Genomic DNA, 26,156 nt, shown 5'->3' with positions numbered 1-26,156 from the left:
GCGGTGATGATCTTTACGCAAATTGAAAAATATCAAAAAAAAAATTGATTAGCATTAGGTAAATAGAGTAGCCATTTATAGATAACTAATTACAATACATAATGAGTCATAATATAGACCCAACAGACTACGTGGAGGTAGAATCTGGATCATTAAAATTCCAGGATGAAAGTCAACAAGCAAAATTTGAACTTGGTGTTTGTATGGCAGTTTACAAATGGGATGAATTGAATACAGCCGTGGAAAATTCCTGGGGTGGAGCTAACTCATCAGAGAAGAGAGATTGGATATCTGCTATTGTGATAGAGTTATTCGATGAAAAAGTGGTTGATATACAATTAATCGAGGAAACCTTGTTGTATGCTATGGTTGATGAATTTGATACTGAAGTGGATAATGATTCAGCGTTAGAAATTGCTGCTATAATAATGAAATTCTACAAGGATGTAGGAATCAAAAATTATACAGATATAGAGTTTCTTTACAACAAATATCAAGAAAAACAAGCTAGAGGTGCTTCAAACGTTGCAAAAATTCACATAGAAGAAGATCCAAATAATCCAGATGTATCTGATAGCGAAGAAGACGACGAAGAAGATGAAAATATTCCAACCTTGCATGAAGATTCAATGGATATTGATGAAGAACCTAGCGGTCCAATAGTTGATGACGATGGTTTCGAATTGGTTCAAAAAAAGGGAAGAAAAGGACGTAGATAAACTTCTATATTGGAATCATACATAGACATATATAATATACAGTATCATTTACATGCTAATTGAATTTCTTGGTGTATTACTTCGTGACCGATTAAGGGTATTCAACGAATGAAGACTTGTAACTGAATTCCTACTAGTTCTAGAGAACATTGCTTCTTGTTCTTCAATAGGAGTACTCAATCCTGATGAAATACTGGTCCTACTTGAATTATTTATTCTGAAATCACTGAGTCTTCTAACAAGATGATTTGCCATATCATTGACTCCACCTGGGGTACCTGGAACGGCATGAGTTCCACTCAATCTACCAAATATACCTTCATTATTCGAATTTTCTATCTTGAATAGAGTGACAGAAGTTTGAGACCATTGATTGATAGGCGTAAGAGCATTACTCACCCATTCATTTACCTCAGTATTTTGCTCACTGGTATCTTGTCTCATAAAATAACTAGTAATTTTACTCACTGATGCTATGGAACTTGAAATATTCTTCATGATTTTGCTATTATTACCAGTATAAATCCTAACACTGTCAATTGAGTTATACACTGTAGAATATAATAATGACATATACCAGCCAAGAGATATATGACTCCAGTTGAATTTCAAGGCTTCTAAGGGTGTATCTGGCAAGAAGTCAAAGTTGATTTGACCCTTGTGACTATTTATCAAATCATCAAAATTGGTCTCTTCAATATGTTTTACGAGGACAAAACTATCGATACTTGAACCTTCTCTACTAGACCAAATCTCTTTTAACACAACCTTCAAATGAGGGATTATTATTGTCAAAATAATTCTCAACGCATCATTACCACCCCATGTCCTACTTAGAGGACTCTCCATAGGGAGTTTTTCTTTTGCTCTCTCAGACATACCAGTTGGTGGTCGTGATCTTAATGCTGATGAGACATCTTCAAGTTCAGCATCATCCACATTCCCCACATTTGCCACATTTGTAAATGAAGGGGTTCTAGATAACTCAGGTTCACTATCTGTGAAGTCCACTATTTCTTCTTCTTTATCATCAATTATATTTAATGTGTTCCCATTATAATAATCATTACTAAATCCGTAAACTGTAGTCCACACTTGATCATATACTTTTTCATTTTTAAGTATAGAAAATAATAGCATTCTTGAGGGTTTTGGGTATTTTATAATAGCTGTACATACCGCTCTTATTAAGAACGCTAACAATTCCGGATGCGTTTTCTTCTCTGAAAGAAATGGTTTAGTTGAAAGCTTAGTTATCAACAGTGTTATAGCTGAACAACTAGAGTATGATAACCCTCCCCTTGGGTTTGGATTATATAACTTCTTTTCATTGTCGTTTGGATGGGGAAGTTCCTCATTTGGTGATACCTGCTCGATGAGGTTGTAAAGGATTTCGACATGAGTAGTAAGGAGAAGATTGGAAATATCATTGTGACCACCATTATTACTTAGATTTAAATTTGTAAGAAAGTTGCAAATATGAGTCACTATAAAATCTCTTGTCGTTATTGGAATTGGATTGGTTCTGAAATTGACTGGAAGAGATTCATAAAACTTCAAGTCTATAGGTTCAAAAATCTTTTGAATCAACTCTGGATCTGACGATATATATAACATAAAATAGGATGAAATCCTTACTAAATCCTTATGAGAGGGAATATTATGATAGCTGATAACATTAAAAACACAAGAAATCATTATCTCAGGAATGAATCTTTGTCCCAATGACAGTTTAAAGTTTTTATTACATTGAATTAATTCCCAAATTAACATTATCGTTTCAGTTGCCCATAAGGATGGAGGATTGGTACTTGTTGATTTAATTAAATTGAAATCAGGTTCTTTTATAACATATAGTGGATGTTTTACTATATTAGTTAAGCATGATCCTAGAAAAATCAATTCTTTTTCTTTATGTAATTTCCCCAAATACAATCTCACAGTATTGTACGGCTTTGATGAAGATATAAGTGAATTTGCCACAAGGAATTTGGTATTATCTGAACTTGGAAGGGGATATACTGTCATCATGGTTAACAATTCTACAGAGTAAGTGACACAAAGGTGTCTCATTTCTGTTAATTGACTATTGTTGACAAATACCAAAACATTTTCATCTGATGAACTTCTTGATGATCTACATACTAAGTTCGTCAAAGAACAGACCAAAGTCAACAATTCGATTCTGGGAACACATGTCACAAATAAGGTTAAGAATTTCGACCCTGACGAAACAATATGTGCAGTAGATTGATATAATGAATAAGAACAAAAGGTTAGGATTAACTTCAAGATGTCAGTTCTATTAGAATCTATGATAAGGTTGGGTGAATTATATTTTGAAGCGCCTCCAATACCTGGCTCCCAAAGATCAATCGTTTGATCTCTATCTAAAGTAAATCCTCTAATAAATAACAACTTCACTAAAGCACGGGATATTTTCACAGCAATGATTTCATCTTTATTGGCGGGAGTGATATAGCTTGAATCTTTAACACCATTTATAAACTTTAATGCATTGAACTCAACATTCCAAAAGATTTCAGTTTCTATTTCTTTTTCATATTCTGGTAATTCATATAAGAAAGGGATTATCTTTGTAAGGAAACGAGTACAAGTTAATAATTGAATTATTTGCAATTGAGATGATGGAAACCCTTCTTGATTGGAAAACTCAACTATTTTCTCACATAGCACATATATGAATGTCAAGAAGTTTGCTCTATTCTGATCTCGTATGGTTTTAATATCAAATGGAGTCAATAATTCAAAGATATCATCAGAATTTTGGGGGTCCTTCCATAATGTATCCCAGAAATCAGTTCGATCCGCCGCAATAATACGACCTTGACCTAGTTTGAAGAAATGACTCTTATAGCGCTGTTTCTCTTCAGCACTTTTCATCTCTATATTGATTGTCGCCACAATCCTTCTATGATGTAGTGGGTTGAATTCCTATCTATTCAGTCCGATCCCGTTGAAGGCTATTTGTTAACTTTTCTTTACAGTGTGTGCGCGGCGCTTATTAACTTTAAACCTTTTTTCTTTTTGGGATTTTGATAGTGGGGAAGAAACAGGAAAGGAGGTCTATACACTTTTATCTACATATTAATGATTCATATTGATTCAAACCAACACAAGTTGCAGTTGTTTGCTTGTATATTACAATTCTAACTTTTTATAAACCTAATTAACCCTTCTTGCTTTTGTGGATGATATAGCATCATCTTCTCTTTTGCGTACTGTACCTGCTATAGATGCAAAACCAACATCAACATCCATACCTGCCACAAACTGTGCATCTTGAGGTTCAACTATATCAATTCCTAAATCATCTGCATCTCCTGTCACGAGTGCTTGAACATTATCGTCTAACCATGCTTTGGGCATCTCAAAGGCTGGTGTTCGTATATCAGTGTCTATATTACCAAACTCTTCAGAGTCAGACTCTTCGTCATCGTAATGAAGCGCAGAGCATTTAGATAATGATTCGTAAACTTGTTCTATACTTGGATCTATTGTGCTGAATAATGGGATGATCTGTTGTGCATATGCTTCGTTCTTTATGATATTCAATTCAACTGATGATATAAATTCTGGGTCTTCGTCGCCTGAATTCGATATAAACTCATTTGAAACGATCTGTAAATATAGTTGAGGTAATGGTACCACTGAAGCTGTCTTAATAGCATGTAAGATAACCATCTGATACGGTATTTCTAAACCAACATTAGAATTATTAAACCATATTATTAATGCTGTGTTCAATACAAACAAGGAAATGGCCGAGAAATCAGCAGACATTAACTCTGGACAAAGAACTATCTTACTATATGAGTCTTCATCATCTGGTAATCTTATGGAGAAGGATGAACCTCCTCCATATAAAACAAACTTATCTTCATCATCAAGAGAAAACTTTTCTGGAAATGAATTTTGATAAACTGAGGACGGTATGGTGTTCTCTATGTTGGGTGGTTCAAATAGTAATCTTGGCTTCGGGCTCATCTTATCTAATACTCTATATTATACCAATCCTTATCAATTCTTATAGTTTAAAGTTTTGATGTTGATGTTTTCAGTGTGGCATTTCTTAATTAACCGCTAATTTTTTTTTTTCATGAGGGTCGTGCGTTTTTCTGCTTCAATTTAAAATTAGCTATTGGTAGCGCATATATACTATTAAAATATGAAATGGTTCGGAGTATATATTGCTGAAATAAATAAATAGATAAACTACATATATGTATAAAGAATGTAAATAAAAGTTTTTTAGCAGTCGCTAACATTAACGATTGTTTATTGAATTTTGTGACAAACGTCTTATAAGTTTTTGAACCACCGGATTTGATTGTCCATGTTCGATCTCTTCTCTCACACTTTCTGATCTTTTAAGTTCTCTTTGTCTAGTTTCTTCAGCAGATGGAGGCATGGCTTCATTGATAGCATCGGCCTTCTTAACATCTTCGAATGATGTAAGTGTTCTTTGTAATCCTTCACTACCATGTAATAAAGAACCTCTTGGTAAAACACCACTGTTCAAATTCTTTAAAGTCTTAACATTTTCTGATTCATCACGTAAAACTTGAAACATTCTCGACATTTTACCAATAGCAATGATCTTATTACGTAATTGTTTTCTCTTCTCTTCCAATGTCATTTCTTGTTCTTCCGCTACACCACCTGGCGATGCCATTTCTTGATCAATGGAATTACTATTTTCAATACCAGGAGTGAATCTTTTTAAAATAGAAGATGAAGCAGCTAATGGAGTATCTTCTTCTTCCAACTCTTCTTCAGTACAGATATTCAAGATTGCTAATAACATATCAACAACCTTTTGACCCACGAAAGGTAATGACCAAGTGAAAACATCTTTAAAGTCTGGTAAATAATAAGGATGGGGTGAATTTTCAAATTGTCTAATGTTCATAACTTTTCCATCATATTTCAATACGGCAGCTTTATTATGATAATTATCACAATAATTAGGAGCACTAAATAATGTCAATACAGAAGGAAACATTACCTTTTTAGTTCTCTTATACATACGATAACCAGTACTTTGAGCTTCATGAGCTCGAATTATACATAATAAATTATTTCTTTCCAAGAATTGACATGATGCTTTATAAGTGTATGAGTATGAACAACCTCTCACCACATTTTTTACAAAGTGATGATTACTGCTATCATCATCATATTCTTCAATTGGATCAGACCATATTAAATCACAAAAGAGACCACTATGAGGGGGTTCTTGGAATCTATCGATTCTTTCTATATCTTTTAAAGTCTTTAAATCTGGAGATAAACCACCATGAACACAAAAGAATTGTTGATTCATAATGGCTGCTAATGGTAATGTATTGAATGAAGCTAATGAATCTTGATAAAAGTCCAATGAATATTTATGAACACATTCGGATTTATAAGTAAAATGTTCAGTTAAATGTTCACATTCATGATTTCCTCTTATCATAAAAAGGGTATCAGGATAAGTGATTTTTAATGCGTATAAATAAAGAAGACATTCACAAGAAAAGAATCCTCTATCAACATAATCACCTAAAAATAAATATCTAGTGGTGGCTGGATCTCCCCCAACTTCAAATAATTTCATTAAATCGTAATATTGACCATGGATATCACCACAGACAGTAACAGGGGCTGGAATGTGTAATAAATTTGGTTCCTGACTAAGTATTTTACCGGCCGCTTTAATAATTTTGGTTGCATGTTTTATATCCAATCTACCTTGACGGATGAAATGATTCTTTATAAAGTCACAATTAGGCAATCCATTAGGTAAAAACACTTGTTCTTCAGTTGGAATATAATCTACTGGGTATTCAACATCTTTCATATATCTTTCCTTGGTGGATTTTTCTTCTCCACTCTCCGTGATATACACGTCGTACCTTCTATTGTTATTCGCAGGTTGTTCATTCAAAGCATCTAATGCATTCTTGATCTGCTGTGAGTCAGACACTTCTCTTTGGGGTGCCATTGGATCTAGTCCTGATTGAATGGATAAATATAGTGATGGGTGTTCAAAAAAGTGTCGATCTTAACGTTGAGATGGAAGTTAAAATTTAAACTCAGTTGATCAACCAAAAAAAAAAGGAATTTAACTTTTTTCTCGACTTACTAAGAATAGAGATAACGAAATTAACAGGGCTGATAAAGTAAGTGTGTAGGATGATAGATAAAACCAAGTTATTTCATAAGGAGATGATAATTTGGGAGATATATATGACTGGACTTAGTAGAGTAGATGTAGTATAAAAATAGCAAAGTAATAAAATATCAGTAAATATTAAGCTTTTTCGGGTTATGTTAGATTTCTATTTTAAGAACATTTCTAAATTTAAAATATCTGACAGGCTTCCTAATTAGTGTTATCATCATCCTATTCATTGCGAATGACTTTGGGGTATTTTTAAGTGGAAGTAGCTTGGCGAATAATAATATAGTTACCAACCATTCCATATTGCGTCACATATAATGCATGTACATATAAATTAACTTTTATTTTTACTATTACTTTTTATAGATTCTATACATCTATTCATTAGTTTCAGATGAAACGTAAATGATATGGGCTTTACCCTTGAACCCGTTGAATGAAGTAGTTGCAGCGGAAGTATAGGCACCTAAGTTAGGGAAATAAATCCAATCTCCAACAGCAACATCATGGGTTAATTTAGTTTTAGTTGAAACACAATCTAAACCATCACAAGTTGGTCCCCAGATTGAGAAAAAGTAGCTATCTTTTTCTGCAATTGTCCATTCTTGTTCTGGTTGTTGTTGTTCGTAATAAAACTTTTCTTTGTGCTGTAAAACAAAACCTTGTGGATGTTGATGGTCGAATAAAATACAATTCATATTTCCATAAACACCATCATTAATATAAACCATGGCTTTAATGTCACTATTGACTGACTTATCAATATCTCTTCGAGCAATGATATGCGTGGCTAAGGTGAATGCATTAGATACCATAAATCTACCAGGTTCAGCAATAAATCTAATATTGTATTGATCAATGAAATCGTTTGAGAAGAACTCTTGTAATGATTCAGTAACAACACGAGATGATTCTTCAAAGGTTTCTAATTCAAAACCACCTCCAATATCTAAAATGTTCATGGAATTGTCGAAATGATACTTTTCAATCCCTTGTTCAAAGATTAATCTTGCATCTCTAATAGCCTTATAAATGGAATCAAAATCTTTAGCACCAGATCCCACATGGAATGCGACACCTCTAACAGTAAGGCCTAATTCCTTAGCCAATGGTAATAATTCATTGATTGCATTGTCTAAACTACATCCAAATTTTGTAGATAATCGACATTGAGCAGTTTCATCATCAGTTGCAATTCTAATTAAAATACCACAATCAGGATGGAATTGCTTCAACTTATGCAATTCTTGAACATTATCGACAGTAGTTAAGTTCACGTTACTTTGTCTAGCATGTCTAATAAATGAATTGGTCTTACATGGATTGGCATAAACTATTCTATCAGGGGAAACACCAAGACTAAGAATAGTATCGATTTCATTTTTAGAAGCACAATCGAAATTGGCACCTAATTTGTTTAATAAACCAATAACTTGCATGTCGGTATTACACTTGACGGCATAATGAGGATGAACTTGAGGTAATCTTTGTTTCCAAGTTTGAAATGATCTAGAGACTTCACCTAAATCACAAACGAAAAATGAATCTTCTTCACCTGCTTCACAGACTTCATGATCAATATCTGAAATATGATTGATTAAAGCATCATTGATTAACTTGGTTTTGTTGTTTGATTTTTTGAATCCAGAAGGATTGATTGCTTTTTGAGCAATTGGACTGGAACTAACAATGTTAGTTTCGTCTAAAATTTGTGCAGTTGGAGCCATTTGATAAATGGGAATATACTAATAAATTCAAAGGTTATTGAATCACACTCACTATTCTGGGGACACAATTATATGGACAAATAGCAGAGCTAATGTTTATAATTAATGAAAAGTGAAATGTTGAAAGAGGGGGATGCTGAATGATTGGCTCACAATAATAGTGAGTTACTTTCGAACTAACTTTCAAGCGGCAGCTCTCGTGGTGATAAGGATAACTTTTTTATGGGGAAGGTAATGTATTCAAAGTCAATGATTTAGATTGACACTTAAGAATATATAACACTTTTAATTTGTAATAAATGATCCTTGATTCAAAAAGGAAAAGAAACTAAATAGAGATCAAATTAAATTCTAAAAAGTTTTTCATCTGTGATATTGCTGCGATGAATTGTACTGGCTCAAAATCTCTCTCTCTCTCTCTTTTTTTGACTTCGCTTTTTGCAGTTCCGTATGCAGGAAAATTATAAATGGCAGCAAAAACTACATTTTCTAATTACATTATAACTTAACACATTCAATTTCATATTAAAGCCTTTTCTGCCAATAATAGAGTTGCCGTGGTTTGTTCTGCCCGTTCTTCTCAAACCAAAAGTGAAGGTACCACTTCAAGATTATTAAGAGCAGCCGATTTAGCTAATGAAAATAAAGATTTCCAAAACTTATTGGATGTCATTGAAGAAGATCACGTCAACAATGCCAAAGAATTCATTGTTCATAAACCTGAAGTATTACAAAAATTAATAGAAGATACTAAACAGGAATTATTCCATGCCCGTGAATTATTACATGCATGTCAAGTCATTGGAGAAATAAGTCCAAGATCCTTAGATTCAATCATGTCTATTGGAGAAAATATAGATATATATATCAAACTAATCTATAAATCAATCAATGGCTCTGCTTCAGCAACATATCTGGGTGACTTTCTTTGTTCTTGTCTATCTTCTTCAAAAGATGATAATACAGGTAAAGTGGGTAAATCCAGAGGATTACTATGTGATTTATCGAAATTATTCTCAACATTTTCAATATTTGGGAATCGATCTTCAGCTCCATCAAGCATGAGAGTGGATGATTTAGACCTGATTGTGTTACTTCCTGTTGGTTGACTATCCAGAAGTTCTTCCGGTGGATATGCAGGTCCTTCATTGAGTTCACTACCTAAATACTCTGCAGGAGGATATCTAACATAAGCAGGTTGGACTTGTGGTGGGTAATCTTCAGTAGGTGGTTGTCTCGACACTTCATTTGGTGGATAACCTCCTTGAGGATATGATGGTTGACCATATGCATAGTTGCTTGGAATGCTTTGATTTGATCCTTCTGGAGCAGAAGCTTGTTGTTGTTGCTTTTGATATTCATCATTAACTGAATCTGCCGAATATGACTCTGGAGGATAGTTTGGATAAGAAGGAGCACCATACTCGTTTTGTTCTTCTCTTTCAAACGATGGCTCTGAAGGGTTGGAATACGGATCTGATGGATATCCTGTGGTTTGTCTTGGAACTGGTTGAGATGGTTCTGAAGGATACCCTGTACTTTGTCTACCGACAGGTTCTGATGCGGCAGGGCCATATCCGGTAACTTCTTGAGGAATAGAATATCCAGTAGGTTGTTGATTATTATACCCTGTTGACTGTTGATTTATTGGAGCATTGTTCTCATATCCGCTAGTGGTTTGTGGAGCAGTAAATTCTTGATTATAATTATTTCTAGGATCATAATAATTTTGAGAAATATGATGATTTCCATAAGCAGTATTTAACTTAGCTTCCAAGAATTGATCATATAATCTAGTTATAGTTGAAATTTTATTATTCATTTCTAAAAATGCTTCATATCTTTCAATTGAAGCTCTTAATGATTTGTTAACCTTTGGTTTCAATTTAATAACTTTAGCATGCAATTCAGCCAAATCAGTATCATATAGAATATTGGCTTGTTTAACAGGATCACTTTTCAAACTAGTTAATAAAGTAATGAATAAATTGATCTGTTCTTCCTCTTGTTCAGATAAGTCTTCATCCTTTTGAGGTTGATGTTGTTCGATATGCTGAGCTGGTGAAACGTAAGCTTGTTGTTGTGGTTGTTGTGGTTGTTGTGGTTGTTGTGGTTGTTGTGGTTGTGATTGTGGAGCTGATTGATAGTTTGATAATGGAATACTAATATTATAGAAATCAGATTGGTCTTGTTGATATGCTCCAGGCTGTTGTTGTCCTGGATATGATGATTGTTGAGATTGTGGTTGAGACTGTGTTGGTGGCTGAAATTGTTCTTGATGCTGTTTAAAGATTTTCTCTTGTTCTTCATACTCTTTTAAACTAGCAGCAATGGCTGCTTTCATTTCTTCGTCATCTTCTTCACCTTCTCCTTGACTTTGAGTATTATTGTTATAGATTGGGGGCGAAGTCTCAGTGATGGTTGGTGGTTTACCAGCTGGGGCTGTGAATTGAACACCAGTATCTTGTAAACTTAATTCTATAGCTCTCTTTAATTCTTCATCTTCATCATCTCCTACTGGAGCTCCATGTGATCCTGCTGGGTGATCACCAGTATGCTTCTTATGTTTACCTGATTTAGATTTTTCTTTAGCATAACAATTATCACAAACTCTTACAGCTTCAGTTATTCCTAATGATGGTAATGGAATATTATGATTAGAATGGGTTTGACAATAAACACCACCACAAGCACGACAATGATGTTTTCTATTAATCATAGAAAATGGTGTATAACAAATCATACAACTATCATTATCAACCCAATCTGGAGGAACCTCTGAATCAACAAATGTACTATTTAACAGTTGAGAATTTCCTGTTACATCAGGGAATTTATAACCTTCATTAAGTAATTGTTTATAACACTTCTCCACATAATTCAATTGTAATTGATTTTCAAATACTATTGACCACTCTTTTACTAATGATAATATAAAATTACCTACTCCAACTTTTGATTCATTTTTAGTAACTTCAAAATCCTTAGTATTATAATGAACTTTAAATATGAAATCGATTAAATAATCTAAGAACTCCTTTGAAGCGATTTCAACTAAGAAATGAAATCCACTATTCTTTACACATAAATCTATCAACTTTAAAGTTGAAGTCAATAGATTAGGATTAGAATAGATCAAAGTTAATCGTTTCTTTAATGATCTCATACATTGCTTGGCAGGAATCTTCTTACTTCTAATCAAATCAGTGATTTCTAATGCAATTGATAATTCAAGTTCTCCATTAGGAATTGATTCAGATGTTGCTTCTGATATCTTGTTATCTAACTCTATCGTAGATACGTTATTACCACTAAACCAAGCCATGTTATAACTTGTATATATCTGTCTCTAGTTGATCCTTAATGGTCTACTCTATGTGATGAATCCAGATGATGATGACACTACTTGATGATATATATGAAGTTGAAGTTGATTTGATTTGACTAATTCAAAAAGGGGGAAAGATCCTTTTTTGATACTGGTGTGTACGCCATCCTTCTTTTTTTTGATTTTGCCTCGTTTTAGCAAAAATAGAGTGACGGTGGGGAGGGGGCTTATATACAGTCTACAGTTAAAAATAGTATATGGAAAAGGTTAAAGACTGCAAAAAAGACTATAAAAGTGTCATTTATTAAAGATATATAGTAGGGCAAGGTAAACTTTTTTTTATTTTAAAACTTTATAACGGCCCAAGTGGCTACTACAGCTAAAACGGTGGAAATTAAAACAGTAAAGTTTACTATGAATTTTTCAAATCCACCAACTTTACTACCACATAATTTCAAATAGAATAAACAGGGTAAGATAATGCAGATGATAAAACAAATTGATGCTCCGAGTATTCCTATGATTCTATCAAATTCGGGAAATAAAATAGCTAATATTACAAATGTAGCATTAACAAAGATTCTAATCAAAAATTTACTACTTGATTTGAAAAATGATGATATCCAACCATCATCTTCAGTAGGTTCTGAAAGTAAAATATTATCCAAGGTTGAAATGATTGGTTTGGCATTTAAAGGGGTTTTGGCCAAGGGGATTAAACAGATTAATCCACTGATTAATGGATAACACCAACTTGGATATCCTGGAGTTAATAAAAGGGTATTAGTGATTTCATTATTACAATAATGACCAAACATTAAAAAACCTAATACTCCCATTGAACAATCAGTCAATAAGGTTATAGCATAAGTTACCTTTAAAGTTGAATTGAATTTATAAGGATGTCTCATATCACTCTTTAAATTTGGAAAAATAGCATGACCACCAAATGGAGCCATTAAAATCCCAATGGCTAATAAAGTATCAGGCCAAGATTGAGGCCAAAGATTAGTTGGCATGATTTGTAATAAGGATCCAGGAGCATCTGGTTTTAAAAATCCACATACCATGACTAAAATAGTAATGGAAATGGTTGACATGATACCAAATAATGAAAAGATGGATAAGATTGGTAAAGGCATAAATGTGAATGGAGTTAATACGATAAAACTAATATATTTAAATCTTGTTCTTGTCCAAACTTCATCATCACCTAATAATGCAAATAAAGAATCACTGAAAAGAACAATTAATGCCACACCAGCTCCTAATAAATCAATGGAAAATAATAAAGAAATGATTAATTTTGCCGTAGCTCCATAAGCAGCATAACCTAAATCAGCATATGTCATAATGGTACTATCAGTATCCATTGATTTAGATAATAAACTGGCAGTCCAATAGGTTACAATACCACAAAGCACAAGTAAAGGTACACCAATGATCCAACCTGCTTTTAAAATACCCACTGGAAGAGCCAAAAGCCCAACTCCAATTAACACATTGATTGAATTAAAGATAGTTTGAGGAGCTGTTGATTGACCTGCTAAGACCGTAACTACATTACCATCTTTATCTTCAATTTTTTTCAAATTGAATTGAGATGCAGTGGTGGCTAATGAAATACTTGATCTAAAACTTGAAAATGATGGGGAAACAAATAATCTACTCTTCTTTCTTGGGCCTCCTGTAATTGGGATTCCGCCATATGAGTTTTGTCTTGACCTTGATTCATTTAATGCATTAAGGACATCATCATGATAGAAGACATCGTTATTTGGTGACATGTTATTATCAATATTATTCATGAATAATTGATTTCTATTACTTATATCATGAATGACAATACTTAATCTTTCACCATGAGATGATGGAACCATAAGTTCAGGATCAAATAATTCATCATCTATATTTCCATCTTCATCATCATCGCCTTCACTAACGAAGAAAGATCTCTTTTTATAAATATCATTATCAATTTTAGAAGCAGCAAATGATTGAGCTCTTGTGAATGAACTAGCAAAATTATGAAGAGAATTAGGTCCTTTAAATGACCCGATAGGGACATCTAAGAATGCATGAGATTGTCTTCTATTGGCTATCAATGAAGTGAATTCGGTTGGATCGTCTTCACCAATGTTAGGGCTGGCCATATCAGATGACACTATCTATAAGTTGTTTTGCAATTAAAAATGGCTTTGAAATGAAATCAAAAAAAAGGGAAACAAAAACAAAATAAAAAAACGACAATGAACTCAAGCTTCTATGCTATGGATATGCTATACGATGCTATACGAGAGATTGAATTATCTTTAGATGAGGTATATTAATGAAAGTGATCTATGAATGAACAAAGAGAGAAGAAAGAAATAAATAAAAATGGGGAAACTAAACTAATTCAATTTTCAAAATCCAATGAAGGTTAAATTAGGAAAGGGGACCAAGGCCCGATGAATTTTTATTATTTTATTATTTACCTTTATCCATTATCAAAATTAGCTTAAATTACCCACAACGAGCATATAAAAAAATGTTATCTCTAATTTTGTGAGTTGAGCCGTCGCCTGTCGTTCGTCGTCTGTTACTGCTTTTTTCTAATGTTGCCGCGCTCACACCTGCCAATTTTATAACCATAGAAACCAATCATTAACGAACAGTTAACCCTAAATACCAGTAAGCAATTCATCAACCTTGGTAACATCATCATAGATAGCCGATGTAGCAAACAGTTCTCGTCTCTTTTCACTGGTCAGCTTCTTTGCTACCGTCTTATAAGTATCTAAATCCTTATGATTCCTCATGTTAGGGTCACAATATGCTATGGCTGCCAATAAGGTATAATAAGCATCATTAGCAGCATTATGTAACACTCCATGAGGAAGATCAATAAGCTTCAAGATACCCTTTAATGTGCCTCCTATCGATCTTGATATTTGATATAATTTAAATGTATCCACTATTTCGATATCTTCTCTGATTTGGATTCCCATTCCTTGCAACCATCTAATATCACCTCCTATATTATGACCCACAAATGCACCTTCTCTTTGATTGATATATTTTTCAATGATTTGTTCCATAAATATCTTACTATCAGATAACAGTAACACGTTGGAAAGTCCTCCTATATATTTATCTTTACTATCAGGCACGTATCTACCATTAACCAATTCAATATGTTCTGCAATTATGATATGAAAAGTCTTGATAATAGGAAATATTGATCCTTTCAGTAAGTCTGGATCATATATCACGATCCCTATCTCTGTTACTTTCTTCAAACTTCTTTCATAAGCCTCAAAATCAATGGCTATCAAGGGTTTCTTATTTAAATACACTATTTCCATACATCGTTTTAATTCTTGTAATGATGCAACTTCTTTATCTTTTGCAAAAGTGAATTTGCCACTTGATAAATATTGTTGTAATATAGTTTCTCTATCATCGGGGTGTTTTCTATGTATTGGATGTATTGAATTTGGATTTGATTTGGCAGCATCTGGAGTTAAATCCAACGGTACCACCAGATTAAATAGTACTGCTGAACTCAGAAGATTTCTTAATGATCTCCGCACTGAGTTGTTTAATAGTATTCCTCTAATCATATCTATCTGATTCAACAACCTCTTCTTAACCAGATTCTATCTGATCTATCTATGTATCTATTTGACAGATACTGTCTTCAGAGTGCTGCTTAAATTTTTTTTACAGTCTTTTCTTGATTTAACGCGATTTGAAACTACTTTTTTAACCAAATTTTTTGATTTATGCTAAACTATTTAGATATCTAGAATTAGCAACCAATATTAAAGTCAATGTCGGACAATGTTGATTGGGATAAGAAGATTGATTCGTTAAAGCGACAACCTAATGAAAATGAAATCAAATCTATTCTAAATCATTTCTCAAAAAACCCATCTGATAAAGTCATTTTTCAACTTATTACCACATTACTAAACCATACTATACCTGAATCATATAATTCACTTTCAAAACCTATACAGCAAGATATAATAAGGTTATTCAGATCACTTGTTGGATTGGGGAACTTGGTTACTAAGATATCAGTATTAACATCTACAGATCAAAATCATGTCCTCGTTAAACTATACCTTGAAATATTACTCCAAGTATTTGACAAAGAAATTGTACTTGAATTAATCAAATCTAATCCTAACCCTGTTGAAGTAAAAGAAATTGATAGATTAATATTCAAGGGAAAGATATTTTCTGTATTGAATGAAGTTTATGTATCTACTTCGTTGGATGTAGACTATGATGTATTTTCAAATTCTGACAGATATGTCAACTTCCTTAGTACCTCAATATTACTGTTATATCAATCACATTCAGATATCAAGTTGATAACTTCATTTGTCACATCGTTAATCGGTTTCAATTCCAATAGTGTTGCTGTATTCTTTGGCGTCATGTTCAATCATCAAAATTGGCAATATTTCATGTTATCATTTAATGTCATGAAAAGTTATCAAAAGAAAGAGATACTTATAAAGTTCTTTACCATCTATTTAAAACCTCAATTTTCAAATAAAGTCAATATTAAAAAAATATCATCTTTATTCACCATACTTGAGTTTACAGGCGAATACTTTGACGAGAATAATATTGAAAAAGTTATTCTATCATTAAACTATTCATTAAACATTCTTGTATCCAAAATAGTATCTGCAATCCCAGAAGTTAAATTGAATGCGTTAACTTTGAGATTGATAAACAACTGGTCTGACCAGACTAAACTCAAATCAGAACCTATAATCCAACAAGAGTTCCGAACTCATTTTTTGGTAAATTTATTAAGAGCCAGAAAAGGTTCAAAATTCATTCAGGATTTAATGCAAAATAGAATATTTCTCGATGCTATAACCCATAGATTAGAGTCATTCTCTGGAAATGTCAAAACATTGGGGGTCATCTTTGCTAATAAAGTTTGTGAATATGATGGAAAACCAAAGATATTCGATGAGGAAAGTTCAATGTATACTCACTTATTGGATGAACCTGAACCTTTCGTAAATATGAGATACGAAGAAGCATGGTCAAATTTGTCTGCTCCTCGAGTCGAAGAACCCGTAAATGTTTCAACTTCGGTTCAATTGGAAAAGGCTAAGGTTAATGATATCTCGCAAGTCGATAGTGATGATGATGATGATGATGAAATGAATGGTAGAGCAAACATTCCTACTCCACTATACATCAAAGACCTTTTGAAATACTTAACTATAGATGAAAAGGCAAAACAAGCATATGAAATGAGAAGAGTGGCATTAACAACAGGTCCTAGTTTGATGCGACAGAAAATGCAATTTGGAAATGAAGTTGATTTTTATGCAGAAGACTTGATTGTTCAATTATTAGGATTGGGGAATCATTTCGATGAAAAGGATTTTGATACTTTAAAATTGAATTGTCTTGTTTCTGTATTAGTGGCTTCTCCTGATAGTGCACTTCATATATGTAAGTTGCTATTAACAGGTGACTATTCATTACAACAAAGAATGATGATTTTGTCTACTATTTCACTCGCAACTAGAGAATTGAGAGGTCTTACAGATGATGTCATTTCCAAATCGTTTAATCAAACCAACTTCCCCACCAAATTGTTACCACCAAAGTCTCATGAAGCGTTTATATCTATGGATGATGAATCAACCAATGTTATCAAATATCTCAATCACTCATTACAAGATGATTTGATGCTTGGAGTTACAGAAAATGAAGAAAACAAATTAAGCAATAATGGACAAATTCTTAAAATTTCTAAAGGTTTTAAAAACCGTAATGAAAACAAGATGTTTGAACAACCAAGACGAAAGGATTTCTACAAGATTATAGGACCAAGATTTTTCTACCCATTAGTTAATGTTTGGTATGAAGCTGGGGAGATTGATATTGGGCATTACTCCACTGTCTTCATTGGTCATTATATCAATACCTTGACTCTTGTTGTTCATTGTGCTTATCCGTCGTCTAACGATTTAAGAGATATGGTTAAGGAGTTCATTCAATTAACAACTCCTTTGATTCATAAGGTTAAGCTGGATGAAATCCAAGTGATTGAAAGTATTGTAACGGGTATTTTTTTAATTTGTGATATAGTTGAAGAAGATTATATTATTCAAGAATTTCATAATAGTATCTTACAGTATCAAAGTTGGCTTTCACAAATTTGGGAGACTTTAATAGATTCAAAACTTAAAAGTCTATGTGCTGGTTTATTACTTAGATTAAATAATTTGCTACAACAATTTGAAAGAACTCTTTTAATAGGTGTAAATAGTATGTATTAAATCTAAGAAGTAGCAAACATTAAAGTTGCCGCTTCCTCGGCTGACTCTACCATTATTAAATCGGCAACATTATGCTTTTTGGCTTTTGATTTCTTTGATTTTAAAGAAACATCATGCATGAGTGGAACGATTCCTTCTTTGTTTATATCCAATGGTTTCATCACATCAAGTGAAAACAGTCGTCTACATTGTGGATCACAAAGTCGCATCACCAATAGTAATGTATAATAAGCATCATTTCCGGCATTATGAAGGAATGCGTATGGCACTTGAACTCGAGTAAGGGCATTCTTTAAACTATTACCATTTTTACCTTGTGTTAATGCAAACAACTTGTGAGAGTCGATAATTGGTACATTTTCAGGGAACTTGACGCCCAAAGTATTTAACCATTTGATATCTCCTTTAACATCGTGACCAATTAAACATGTCCTTATATCGTTATTCCTTGTTTCGAAGAAGTAATAATTGATAAGACTCTGCGTAAGGGTAGCAGCTTGTGTTATAGGCATCACGAAGGATGTACCGCCATTGAAATTAACAGTATGATTAGGAACAAAACGACCATTGAATTTATCAAAGTGTTCATTTATTTTGATATGGATTTGATTGATGGTAGGCATCATGGCGGTGAGTTGATCTCTTGGATCGTATATACAGATACCGATTTCTGTTATTATGTTTGTGTTCATTTCATATGCCTCTACATCAATGCAAAATAAGATTGATTTTCTTCCATAAACTTGCGATATACAAGATCTTAAATAATTGAGTTGATGAGCATTCAGCAAGCTAGGATGATGCTTGAAATTATTATTAACAAAGTAGTCGTCTATTATTGATTGAAATATTGGATTAGTATTATCTGAAAGAGTATCTAGATGCTTTAAACGTGGAATGTTTGAAATATGAGTTTGTACCTGTTTGATATCTTGAGGTGGAATAACTATCCCAGTGAACGATTTAGGACGAGGTTTGAATCCACTATGAGGTCTAGCCAGCCTTTCTTGCTCATTTCTATTACTTGAACCATTGCCAGTCATCCTTGGATCCGATGCTGAACCTTCTATAATAGTCATTAGCTACTGTTACATTATACTCATTTGTAAAAATTTCGCGCTATAAATAATTTTGATGTTTATTTTTTTTTTTTTTTCTTCCTGGCGATCTCTAAACGTTTCTAATTTGTTTTATATACAGAAAGTATGAAACATGGTACTTACAAAAGACTAACAACAGATCCAGCAGCTATGGCACCTCCAATGATCATGAGATCTTTCATACTCATGTTTTTACTGACCAATCCATAGCTTATTTTGTTGGCAGACGAAGTTTTATTACCTTTTATGGAATGTGTAGTTTGTGAATTTGATGATGATTGAGAGCCAGAAACTGAGTTGGAATTGGAGTTGGAATTGGAATTTGTAGCAGTTGTCAAAGTGTCTGGTTCCCATACTGATTGGGATCCAGTAAACCCATATTGGTTATATGTGACCCCAGTTTCTGTTCCTGTTGTTTGGGTATTTCCAGTAGTAGCTGTATCAGTATTAGTATTGGTGTTAGTGTTGGTGTTGGTGTTGGTGTTAGTGTTGGTATTGGTATTGGTATTGGTTTGGGTTTCAGTGGCTGTTTGTAAAGTAGTAGTATCTTGGGCTGTGGTGGTGGCAGCAGTTGTTGCAGTTGTGGTAGGATTTCCGTCTAATCCACCATTGTCAGCTGAACTAAGTGAAAGTTGACAAACTAATAACGCAACAAGTGTGATTAAGCCTTTAGAATGAATATGAGTTGACATATTTTTTATATAGATATATATTATTTATAATTCAGAATAAATTACACTTGACTACAAAAAATATACCACATCTTGGAAAACTTCTATTTATTTATATATGATTTCATTACAATAGACATCGTTAACCGAACCAGCTCTATGATATTATTAATTTTTTTTGTTCTCTCACATCATATTTTTTTTTGCAATAATACGCTCATAATAACGTTTCCTAATTAGGAAGTTTGTAAACATTCCCCCTTTTTATCATGACATCATTTAGGTAAGAAAATATATAAGATCTTTGCAACGAGTATATGCCAAAGTTGCATCTTCGTCAAAGAGGTGACTGATGTGGGTGATCTCCTCTTCTAGGTTTTGAATGTCATAACCACTCCGCCCTTTGGTGGCTTGGAATATGTTTCGCAATTGTGTCGAATTTATTTTTCCTTTATCATTGGTTAAACTTATCATAGCATACATCAATGATATAGAATTGAGTAAGAGATCTTGGCATTGTTTCGGATTAAATGCATTGGTAGAATTTAAAGCTTCAATCACTGAAAGCTCAGCTTGTCTTTGAGCAAGAGCTGGTTCTCTTGTTGATGATAATGGTGGAAGTAAAGGAATATTTAGAAATTGAATTGTAGGATTGTCACTGGAATTAGTTAACGTGTGAAGGGTACTGGTTGATTGCTCTAATCTATAAGGAAGTTGACTTTTAGAAAGACTAAGTGATACAGCATTATTGTTACTTGTATGCTTTAAATAGGAATAGTTATATGTTAAGATCTTAAAGTCATCAAAATGTAAATTCTGATACATATCAGAAGATACTTCTAATTTGATTTTGAAAGCAATGTTTCTTTCTGATAATGGAAGCATATCATGGACTAGGATTGTTGCCTTTTTAAAGGCCGAAATCTTAGTTAATACGCCATTAACTTCAACTTCGGCAAACAGAAGACTGTCTTCAAACTCTTTGGTTACTGCTAAATCAATAGCAATGGTTGGAATACAGATAGATTGCATATTTGAAAAGGTTCCACTCCATCCTTGAATAAATGTCTCAAATGAATTATATCTTATGATGGCACATGAAAAGTTAAGTTTCAAATGATTTTGATCATTCTGATTCATGGCTAGAAGTTTACTTATTGATTCTATGACATCTGTATATCCAGAACCAATTCTTGCAAAACTAATAGACACTTTTTCAGTTAGCAAATCAAGATTCTTCTGTAAAGAACTGGTATCATACGAACTGACATCTGGATCATAGTCGTTGAAATTTAGAACCAACATCTTGGTTACGTTCTTTTCCAGTTCATTTCTAAGGGCAAACAAGTCTAAGCATTTTTCAAACGCTAACAGCATCTCATCCCACTCTGATTTAAACATGTTAGATTTCCGGGGGATGATTTCAATATCGTCTAACACTAAACTCCAATCTCTCCAAGTTGGATCCAAAAACCCAATGTAAGTCCCTTTATCTTTCGGATTTCTATTTCTATAAGATCCCACAAATATTAATGATAATGTGTCTATAGGTCTCAATCCATCTTTTATTGTATGGAGGGTTATCTGTATCTTCAGTTGTAAGTCTTCGTCAGACATGGTAGTTCTGTTAAATAAGGGTACCGCTATCACTAAATTGAGTGGTAGCGGTTGAGCTTTTGGTAGCGCTTGGACTAAATATGAAGAAGGAATATCATCTCCATCAATAGTTAAATTTGAATAGTGTTTTAAATCTTTGGGTAATTCAATATCAGATCCTTGTAATAATCCCCAAGCATTGGTAGTAAATTGTATGATATTTGGATTTTCGATTTGGACTTTGTTGTTCATGTCAATAAGTATGGACTCCCATTTCATCAAAATTAACTTATTATCACTCTTTAAATGCAACTCAGGAAGTAATTCATTCCTCAAGTTTATCGTTATTAATCCCGTTTGTTCGAATACATTAACTCCTGAAATATCTCTTGTGATCGATACCTGGCCAATTAAAGTATCTTCAATGATTAAAATAAGCACATCTTCGAACAAAAAGCAACACATCCAATCCCAATCCACTGCATTTGTACTTAGGTTCATATAATCAAAGAGTAACAACTCTCCTAAATTTTCAATATCAACTACCTCTTCCTCTATATTAATGATTTTAGATAGCACATGCAGCTTCAAATATTTTATCAAACGACTTTTAAGTTTTATTTCAGCTGGACTTGGTTCTTGTTTATTGTAAACTAATGGGCTCCGCACGGTAAGAACTTGATCTAAAATATGAGTGGAGTTCTTTGTGATTTTTAGTTTGTCTATATCACTATAACATTGAACTCTTGGTTTTAAGATTTCTTCTATAAGATCGTCATAATAAGAGTCTTTGGCTGAGATATCAACTGACAACGATAAGGATTTTTCGAGTACATCAATTTGTTGAATCTCATTAATTTGGATTTCATCTGTATTTTCAAGTAGGAGCTGTTGAATGATTTGAGAATGAGTCTTTTCATCGAGACATCTTGTTGGCTGCTTGCATTGACCACAAATTGGTAAGTAATCTAAATTGTTGACATCCAAGCTAGCTGTTAAGCAATCCTGATGGCATTGATCATTGCACATTAAAAGTATAATGACTTCGCCTGGAAGGTTTAATGCTAAATACTCACCGCAAAATGCACACTTCTCATTGTTTGCTTTCTTAGTTGTTATTCGAGTAAAATCAGTATCGCTATCAGACAGACGCGGAGTATGTGCAAGATCTAATTTTGAAAATTCAGGAAATGGTGAATCTTCAACAGATGGTGGTGTCTCTGGTTTTCCAGACTTTCGAAGCAGAGATAAGGAAAATCTCTTGAGCGAAAAACTCTTTGACTTCTTCATTGTATTAACAGATTATTCGTAACTTTCAACAGGGTCGAAATAAGCTCATGGATAATAAACCATGGGACAAAACCAATGCAGATTAACTAATTTAAGTATGATCGTCGTCCATCTAAAGTATTGGGTGCAGTCACTAGTTAATTTTTTATATCTGATGACGATTATCGATCGTAGAAACGATGTGGCCCCCCGAAGAAATGTCCTAAATATTTTGTAATCAATATTTTTTAGCCTTCTGGAACTAAATTAAAATTATTTTTTAAGAGTACAATTCTTGTCATAAACAAAATCTATTTATTCTTTTACGAGGAGATTGTCGTTTTTTGCGCTTTCTATGCAAGAACCAAAAATGAAATGAAATAAAAAAGAAAAAAAAAGAAATAAAACCTGAAAAATAACCTACTTAGGGGGGTGAGTTGCCTGAGATCTTTTTGATGGGCTACAAATTTAAAAAGAAATTAGACAACATAAATATATTATATTTTCTTCGTAAGGAGAATATTATCTAAATGGATAACTTAACAGAAAGTCTTTTAATAGTCTTGGAAACTATACCTAACCATTCAACAAATCTTTCGAAATCGCCATCTTCAATAGCTTCCTTTAATCCAGGGAAGGTTTGACCTTCATAACCAGTAAATCTACCACTAGCATAGATAATATGTTTAAACCATGGTCTTTCATATAATCCCTTGTGGTATAAAAAGTTTCTTTCGAAGTATTGAATCAACTTGTTGTGGTGTTTGATTTGGAAATGTAACTTGATCTTTTGCCAGAATGATAAGCCATCTTTGTTATCAAATTTAGTTTGAAGGATAAATGATTCAACATCAAAATTACTGGTGATATTGTCTAATTTCAAAAGATCTTTATATGTCTTATGAATAAGACGACCTAAGGTGAAGTTTTTATGATGATGAGTATCCATCATGGTAATAACCTTGTTATGTTTACATTGTCTTTGAGTTAATAATTCTGGGAATGGGTAATATGCAACAGGACTATAATAACCATCAGTAGCATCAATAATGTATTGTTCTTCTTCCAAATCATAATTCAAGTATTGTTGCATTATTTCGTCTTTGATTTCCTTTCCTTTAAACCAACTCTTTGGAACAGTGGCAATGGTTTGATTATAATAAGTAATTAAATCTTTAGAATAATCTTGTAATTTAAAGTTAATGACTTCCTTTTCACTCAAGTTGAAAATAATTAATGATAAGTACTTAGCAGCTAAATTATGGTAAACAAATCCTTTATCGGCGAATTCAGACATCCAGTAGAAAGAATCATAATTGGAATGGTAATGATAAATTGGATCTCCCTTACCTTGACCAAACCCTAAATCAGCAGATGGGATACCTAAATGTTCTAAGAAAACAGTGTAATCAGATCCTGAACCAAGGTTTCTAATCTTATCACCCTTCTCCTTAACAAAATGATCATATAAACTACCAACACCTTCTTCTGGGTATTCTAATTCTTTAGCAGATTCTCTTAAAACATGGTTTAAGACTGGGGAAGCACTTAAACCTAAGTATTTACCAGTGGTAGAAGAATCCAAGTTCAAGTAGGCAACGACCTTACGCTTGTATTTATCAGCAAAGTATTCACCTTGTTCAGTAGAACCAAGAAGACCATATTCTTCACCATCATAACTTTGAAGAACAATGGTTCTCTTGAACTTATAACCAGAAGCTTTTAAAGCACCAAGAGCTCTGGCGATTTCTAAAAGAGTGGCACTACCAGAGTTTGGATCACCAGCACCACCTTTAATCCAAGCATCTCTGTGGTTACCAATAATAATGATTTCATCCTTCTTTTCACCTTCAATTTCACCATAGACATTCCATAAAGTGGAAATATTGAAGATTTGATCATTGTACAAGTTCAAAGTGTATTCTTCACTTGGACCAGTAGAATAATCGAAACCTTCTAATTCACCTTTCCAACTCTTATCTTCTAATTTAATACCTTGACCGTTCAATTTTTCTAAGATTGGCAAAACTTCACGGTATGAAATTGGTAAGGCTGGAATACGACCAATACTAACATATGGATCTTGTCTTTCAACACCTGGTTTAGATGCATAACCTGGAGTGGTTGGATCACCTGGTGCACTACCGATACCACCAAGGAATTGAACACTACCTCTTTGAACAGCACTTTCTTGTCTAGCTGGACCATGAGGATATTGTTTGAAACCATTAGCAACAGTGATACCATGATCATCACCTGGATCTGAATAGATCAAAATACCAACGGCACCATTATCTTGAGCAAATTTAACTTTTAAACCTCTGAAAATACCACCGTATCTAACAATGGCAATCTTACCTTTAACATCAACACCTAAAGCAGCTAATTTTTCAAAATCTTCCTTCCTACCATAGTTTGCATAAACGTAATGAGCAGTAACATTACCATTTGCAGCATAAGCTAAGAAAGTTGGAATACGATCGTCACCTTTAGAAGTTTCATCTTCTTCAAGTTCATCTTCCTTTAATGGAGCCTTATAGATGATTTCTTCGGTTGAAGCCTTAAGCAAGTTTAAATCATGATCATTTGGATAACTGACAAAGATTTCATAGGCATCAATTGTGGCTTCGAAACCATATTCTTCAAACTTCTCTTTAGTCCATTCAACAAGACCATAATTAGTACCAGCTAAATGAGGTTCGGCAGTATACTTCTTAGACCATTCTCCAGCTAAATTAAGCTTAAGAGTATCCAAGATAATTGATTTGCCTTCTGCCTGAGTGGTAAATCTTGAATTACTAAGATAATTGGTGAAAATAAAATAACATGAGATAACGGAAGCAAGCAAGTAGCCCAATTTACGATATTGGCATTTTGCTTTGACTCTTGCAGTCTCAATTGGAATATAACCTTCCTTTTCGTTCATAGTGAAAGTCAATTGATCGAATATCAGTTAATAAAAGGTTAAATGAATAATTTAAATCTGATGGTAATGAAAGGAACTGATTATGCTTATATATGTATTTTGAAAAAAGTGTGGTTATCGCAACAATAGCCCCTAGAGCCGTAGCTCGATTTTATGTCCCAAAACGGTTTTCGGTGTCGGATAAAAAAATATTAGAATTGATAAGGACACACATACTCGGCTGCAACTTAAAATCCACATTATCTCATATCCACAACTACAACTTTATATGGTTGGCCAAATAGTTAACGAGTTTAAGTAGCAATTGAACAGCCGAATGTTG

General features: G+C 33.2%; 14 protein-coding genes across 14 annotated transcripts; 3 read left to right on the top strand and 11 right to left on the bottom strand. All coding sequences in view use genetic code 12, as the record gives it.

The window, feature by feature from the left end:
* The first annotated feature begins 77 nt into the window (after window positions 1-77).
* TSR2 (Tsr2p) lies at window positions 78-759 on the top strand. The gene has a single exon (XM_064908716.1). It carries the CDS (start codon window positions 102-104, stop codon window positions 717-719), a length of 618 nt encoding a protein of 205 aa, XP_064765280.1. The 5' UTR covers window positions 78-101; the 3' UTR covers window positions 720-759.
* On the bottom strand, window positions 371-3,764 carry DFJ63DRAFT_38780 (uncharacterized protein). The gene has a single exon (XM_064908829.1). The coding sequence runs from the start codon at window positions 3,621-3,623 to the stop codon at window positions 768-770; it is 2,856 nt and encodes a 951-aa protein (XP_064765279.1). The 5' UTR covers window positions 3,624-3,764; the 3' UTR covers window positions 371-767.
* On the bottom strand, window positions 3,765-4,867 carry DFJ63DRAFT_38779 (uncharacterized protein). The gene has a single exon (XM_064908828.1). It carries the CDS (start codon window positions 4,725-4,727, stop codon window positions 3,906-3,908), a length of 822 nt encoding a protein of 273 aa, XP_064765278.1. The 5' UTR covers window positions 4,728-4,867; the 3' UTR covers window positions 3,765-3,905.
* On the bottom strand, window positions 4,868-7,008 carry CMP1 (calcineurin catalytic subunit A). Its single transcript, XM_064908842.1, has one exon. The coding sequence runs from the start codon at window positions 6,727-6,729 to the stop codon at window positions 5,008-5,010; it is 1,722 nt and encodes a 573-aa protein (XP_064765277.1). The 5' UTR covers window positions 6,730-7,008; the 3' UTR covers window positions 4,868-5,007.
* On the bottom strand, window positions 7,009-9,075 carry SPE1 (ornithine decarboxylase). Its single transcript, XM_064908843.1, has one exon. It carries the CDS (start codon window positions 8,634-8,636, stop codon window positions 7,287-7,289), a length of 1,350 nt encoding a protein of 449 aa, XP_064765276.1. The 5' UTR covers window positions 8,637-9,075; the 3' UTR covers window positions 7,009-7,286.
* Window positions 9,020-9,464, top strand: DFJ63DRAFT_333386 (uncharacterized protein; the record flags this gene model as incomplete). Its single annotated transcript, XM_064907848.1, has 3 exons — window positions 9,020-9,026; window positions 9,168-9,410; window positions 9,451-9,464. The coding sequence occupies 3 exons, from the start codon at window positions 9,020-9,022 to the stop codon at window positions 9,462-9,464; spliced, it is 264 nt and encodes an 87-aa protein (XP_064765275.1).
* Window positions 9,465-9,513: 49 nt separating this feature from the next.
* Window positions 9,514-12,237, bottom strand: VPS27 (ESCRT-0 subunit protein; the record flags this gene model as incomplete). Its single annotated transcript, XM_064905461.1, has 2 exons — window positions 9,921-12,237; window positions 9,514-9,797 (listed from the first exon to the last, which is right to left on the bottom strand). The coding sequence occupies exons 1-2, from the start codon at window positions 11,959-11,961 to the stop codon at window positions 9,514-9,516; spliced, it is 2,325 nt and encodes a 774-aa protein (XP_064765274.1). The 5' UTR covers window positions 11,962-12,237.
* DFJ63DRAFT_38864 (uncharacterized protein) lies at window positions 12,236-14,372 on the bottom strand. Its single transcript, XM_064908834.1, has one exon. It carries the CDS (start codon window positions 14,115-14,117, stop codon window positions 12,309-12,311), a length of 1,809 nt encoding a protein of 602 aa, XP_064765273.1. The 5' UTR covers window positions 14,118-14,372; the 3' UTR covers window positions 12,236-12,308.
* DFJ63DRAFT_38774 (uncharacterized protein) lies at window positions 14,373-15,674 on the bottom strand. Its single transcript, XM_064908827.1, has one exon. The coding sequence runs from the start codon at window positions 15,567-15,569 to the stop codon at window positions 14,628-14,630; it is 942 nt and encodes a 313-aa protein (XP_064765272.1). The 5' UTR covers window positions 15,570-15,674; the 3' UTR covers window positions 14,373-14,627.
* A 105-nt stretch (window positions 15,675-15,779) lies between these two features.
* Window positions 15,780-18,272, top strand: DFJ63DRAFT_321921 (uncharacterized protein; the record flags this gene model as incomplete). The annotated part of the gene is made up of 1 exon (XM_064907376.1): window positions 15,780-18,272. One exon carries the CDS (start codon window positions 15,780-15,782, stop codon window positions 18,270-18,272), a length of 2,493 nt encoding a protein of 830 aa, XP_064765271.1.
* On the bottom strand, window positions 17,940-19,836 carry DFJ63DRAFT_38772 (uncharacterized protein). The gene has a single exon (XM_064908826.1). It carries the CDS (start codon window positions 19,349-19,351, stop codon window positions 18,275-18,277), a length of 1,077 nt encoding a protein of 358 aa, XP_064765270.1. The 5' UTR covers window positions 19,352-19,836; the 3' UTR covers window positions 17,940-18,274.
* Window positions 19,388-20,109, bottom strand: DFJ63DRAFT_317145 (uncharacterized protein). Its single transcript, XM_064906779.1, has one exon. The coding sequence runs from the start codon at window positions 20,062-20,064 to the stop codon at window positions 19,492-19,494; it is 573 nt and encodes a 190-aa protein (XP_064765269.1). The 5' UTR covers window positions 20,065-20,109; the 3' UTR covers window positions 19,388-19,491.
* Window positions 20,110-20,322: 213 nt separating this feature from the next.
* FAR1 (cyclin-dependent protein serine/threonine kinase inhibiting protein) lies at window positions 20,323-22,929 on the bottom strand (the record flags this gene model as incomplete). Its single annotated transcript, XM_064905700.1, has 1 exon — window positions 20,323-22,929. The coding sequence occupies one exon, from the start codon at window positions 22,927-22,929 to the stop codon at window positions 20,323-20,325; it is 2,607 nt and encodes an 868-aa protein (XP_064765268.1).
* A 156-nt stretch (window positions 22,930-23,085) lies between these two features.
* VPS70 (putative zinc metalloprotease) lies at window positions 23,086-26,149 on the bottom strand. Its single transcript, XM_064908825.1, has one exon. It carries the CDS (start codon window positions 25,832-25,834, stop codon window positions 23,435-23,437), a length of 2,400 nt encoding a protein of 799 aa, XP_064765267.1. The 5' UTR covers window positions 25,835-26,149; the 3' UTR covers window positions 23,086-23,434.
* Between the last annotated feature and the right edge of the window lie 7 nt (window positions 26,150-26,156).

The sequence above is a fragment of the Scheffersomyces coipomensis genome (genome assembly GCF_036884675.1).
Source record: "Scheffersomyces coipomensis strain NRRL Y-17651 chromosome Unknown DFJ63scaffold_1, whole genome shotgun sequence".
Taxonomy (NCBI): domain Eukaryota; kingdom Fungi; phylum Ascomycota; class Pichiomycetes; order Serinales; family Debaryomycetaceae; genus Scheffersomyces; species Scheffersomyces coipomensis.
The sequence above is the reverse complement of the archived record's forward strand: the minus strand, read 5'-3'. Positions and strand labels throughout refer to the sequence as shown.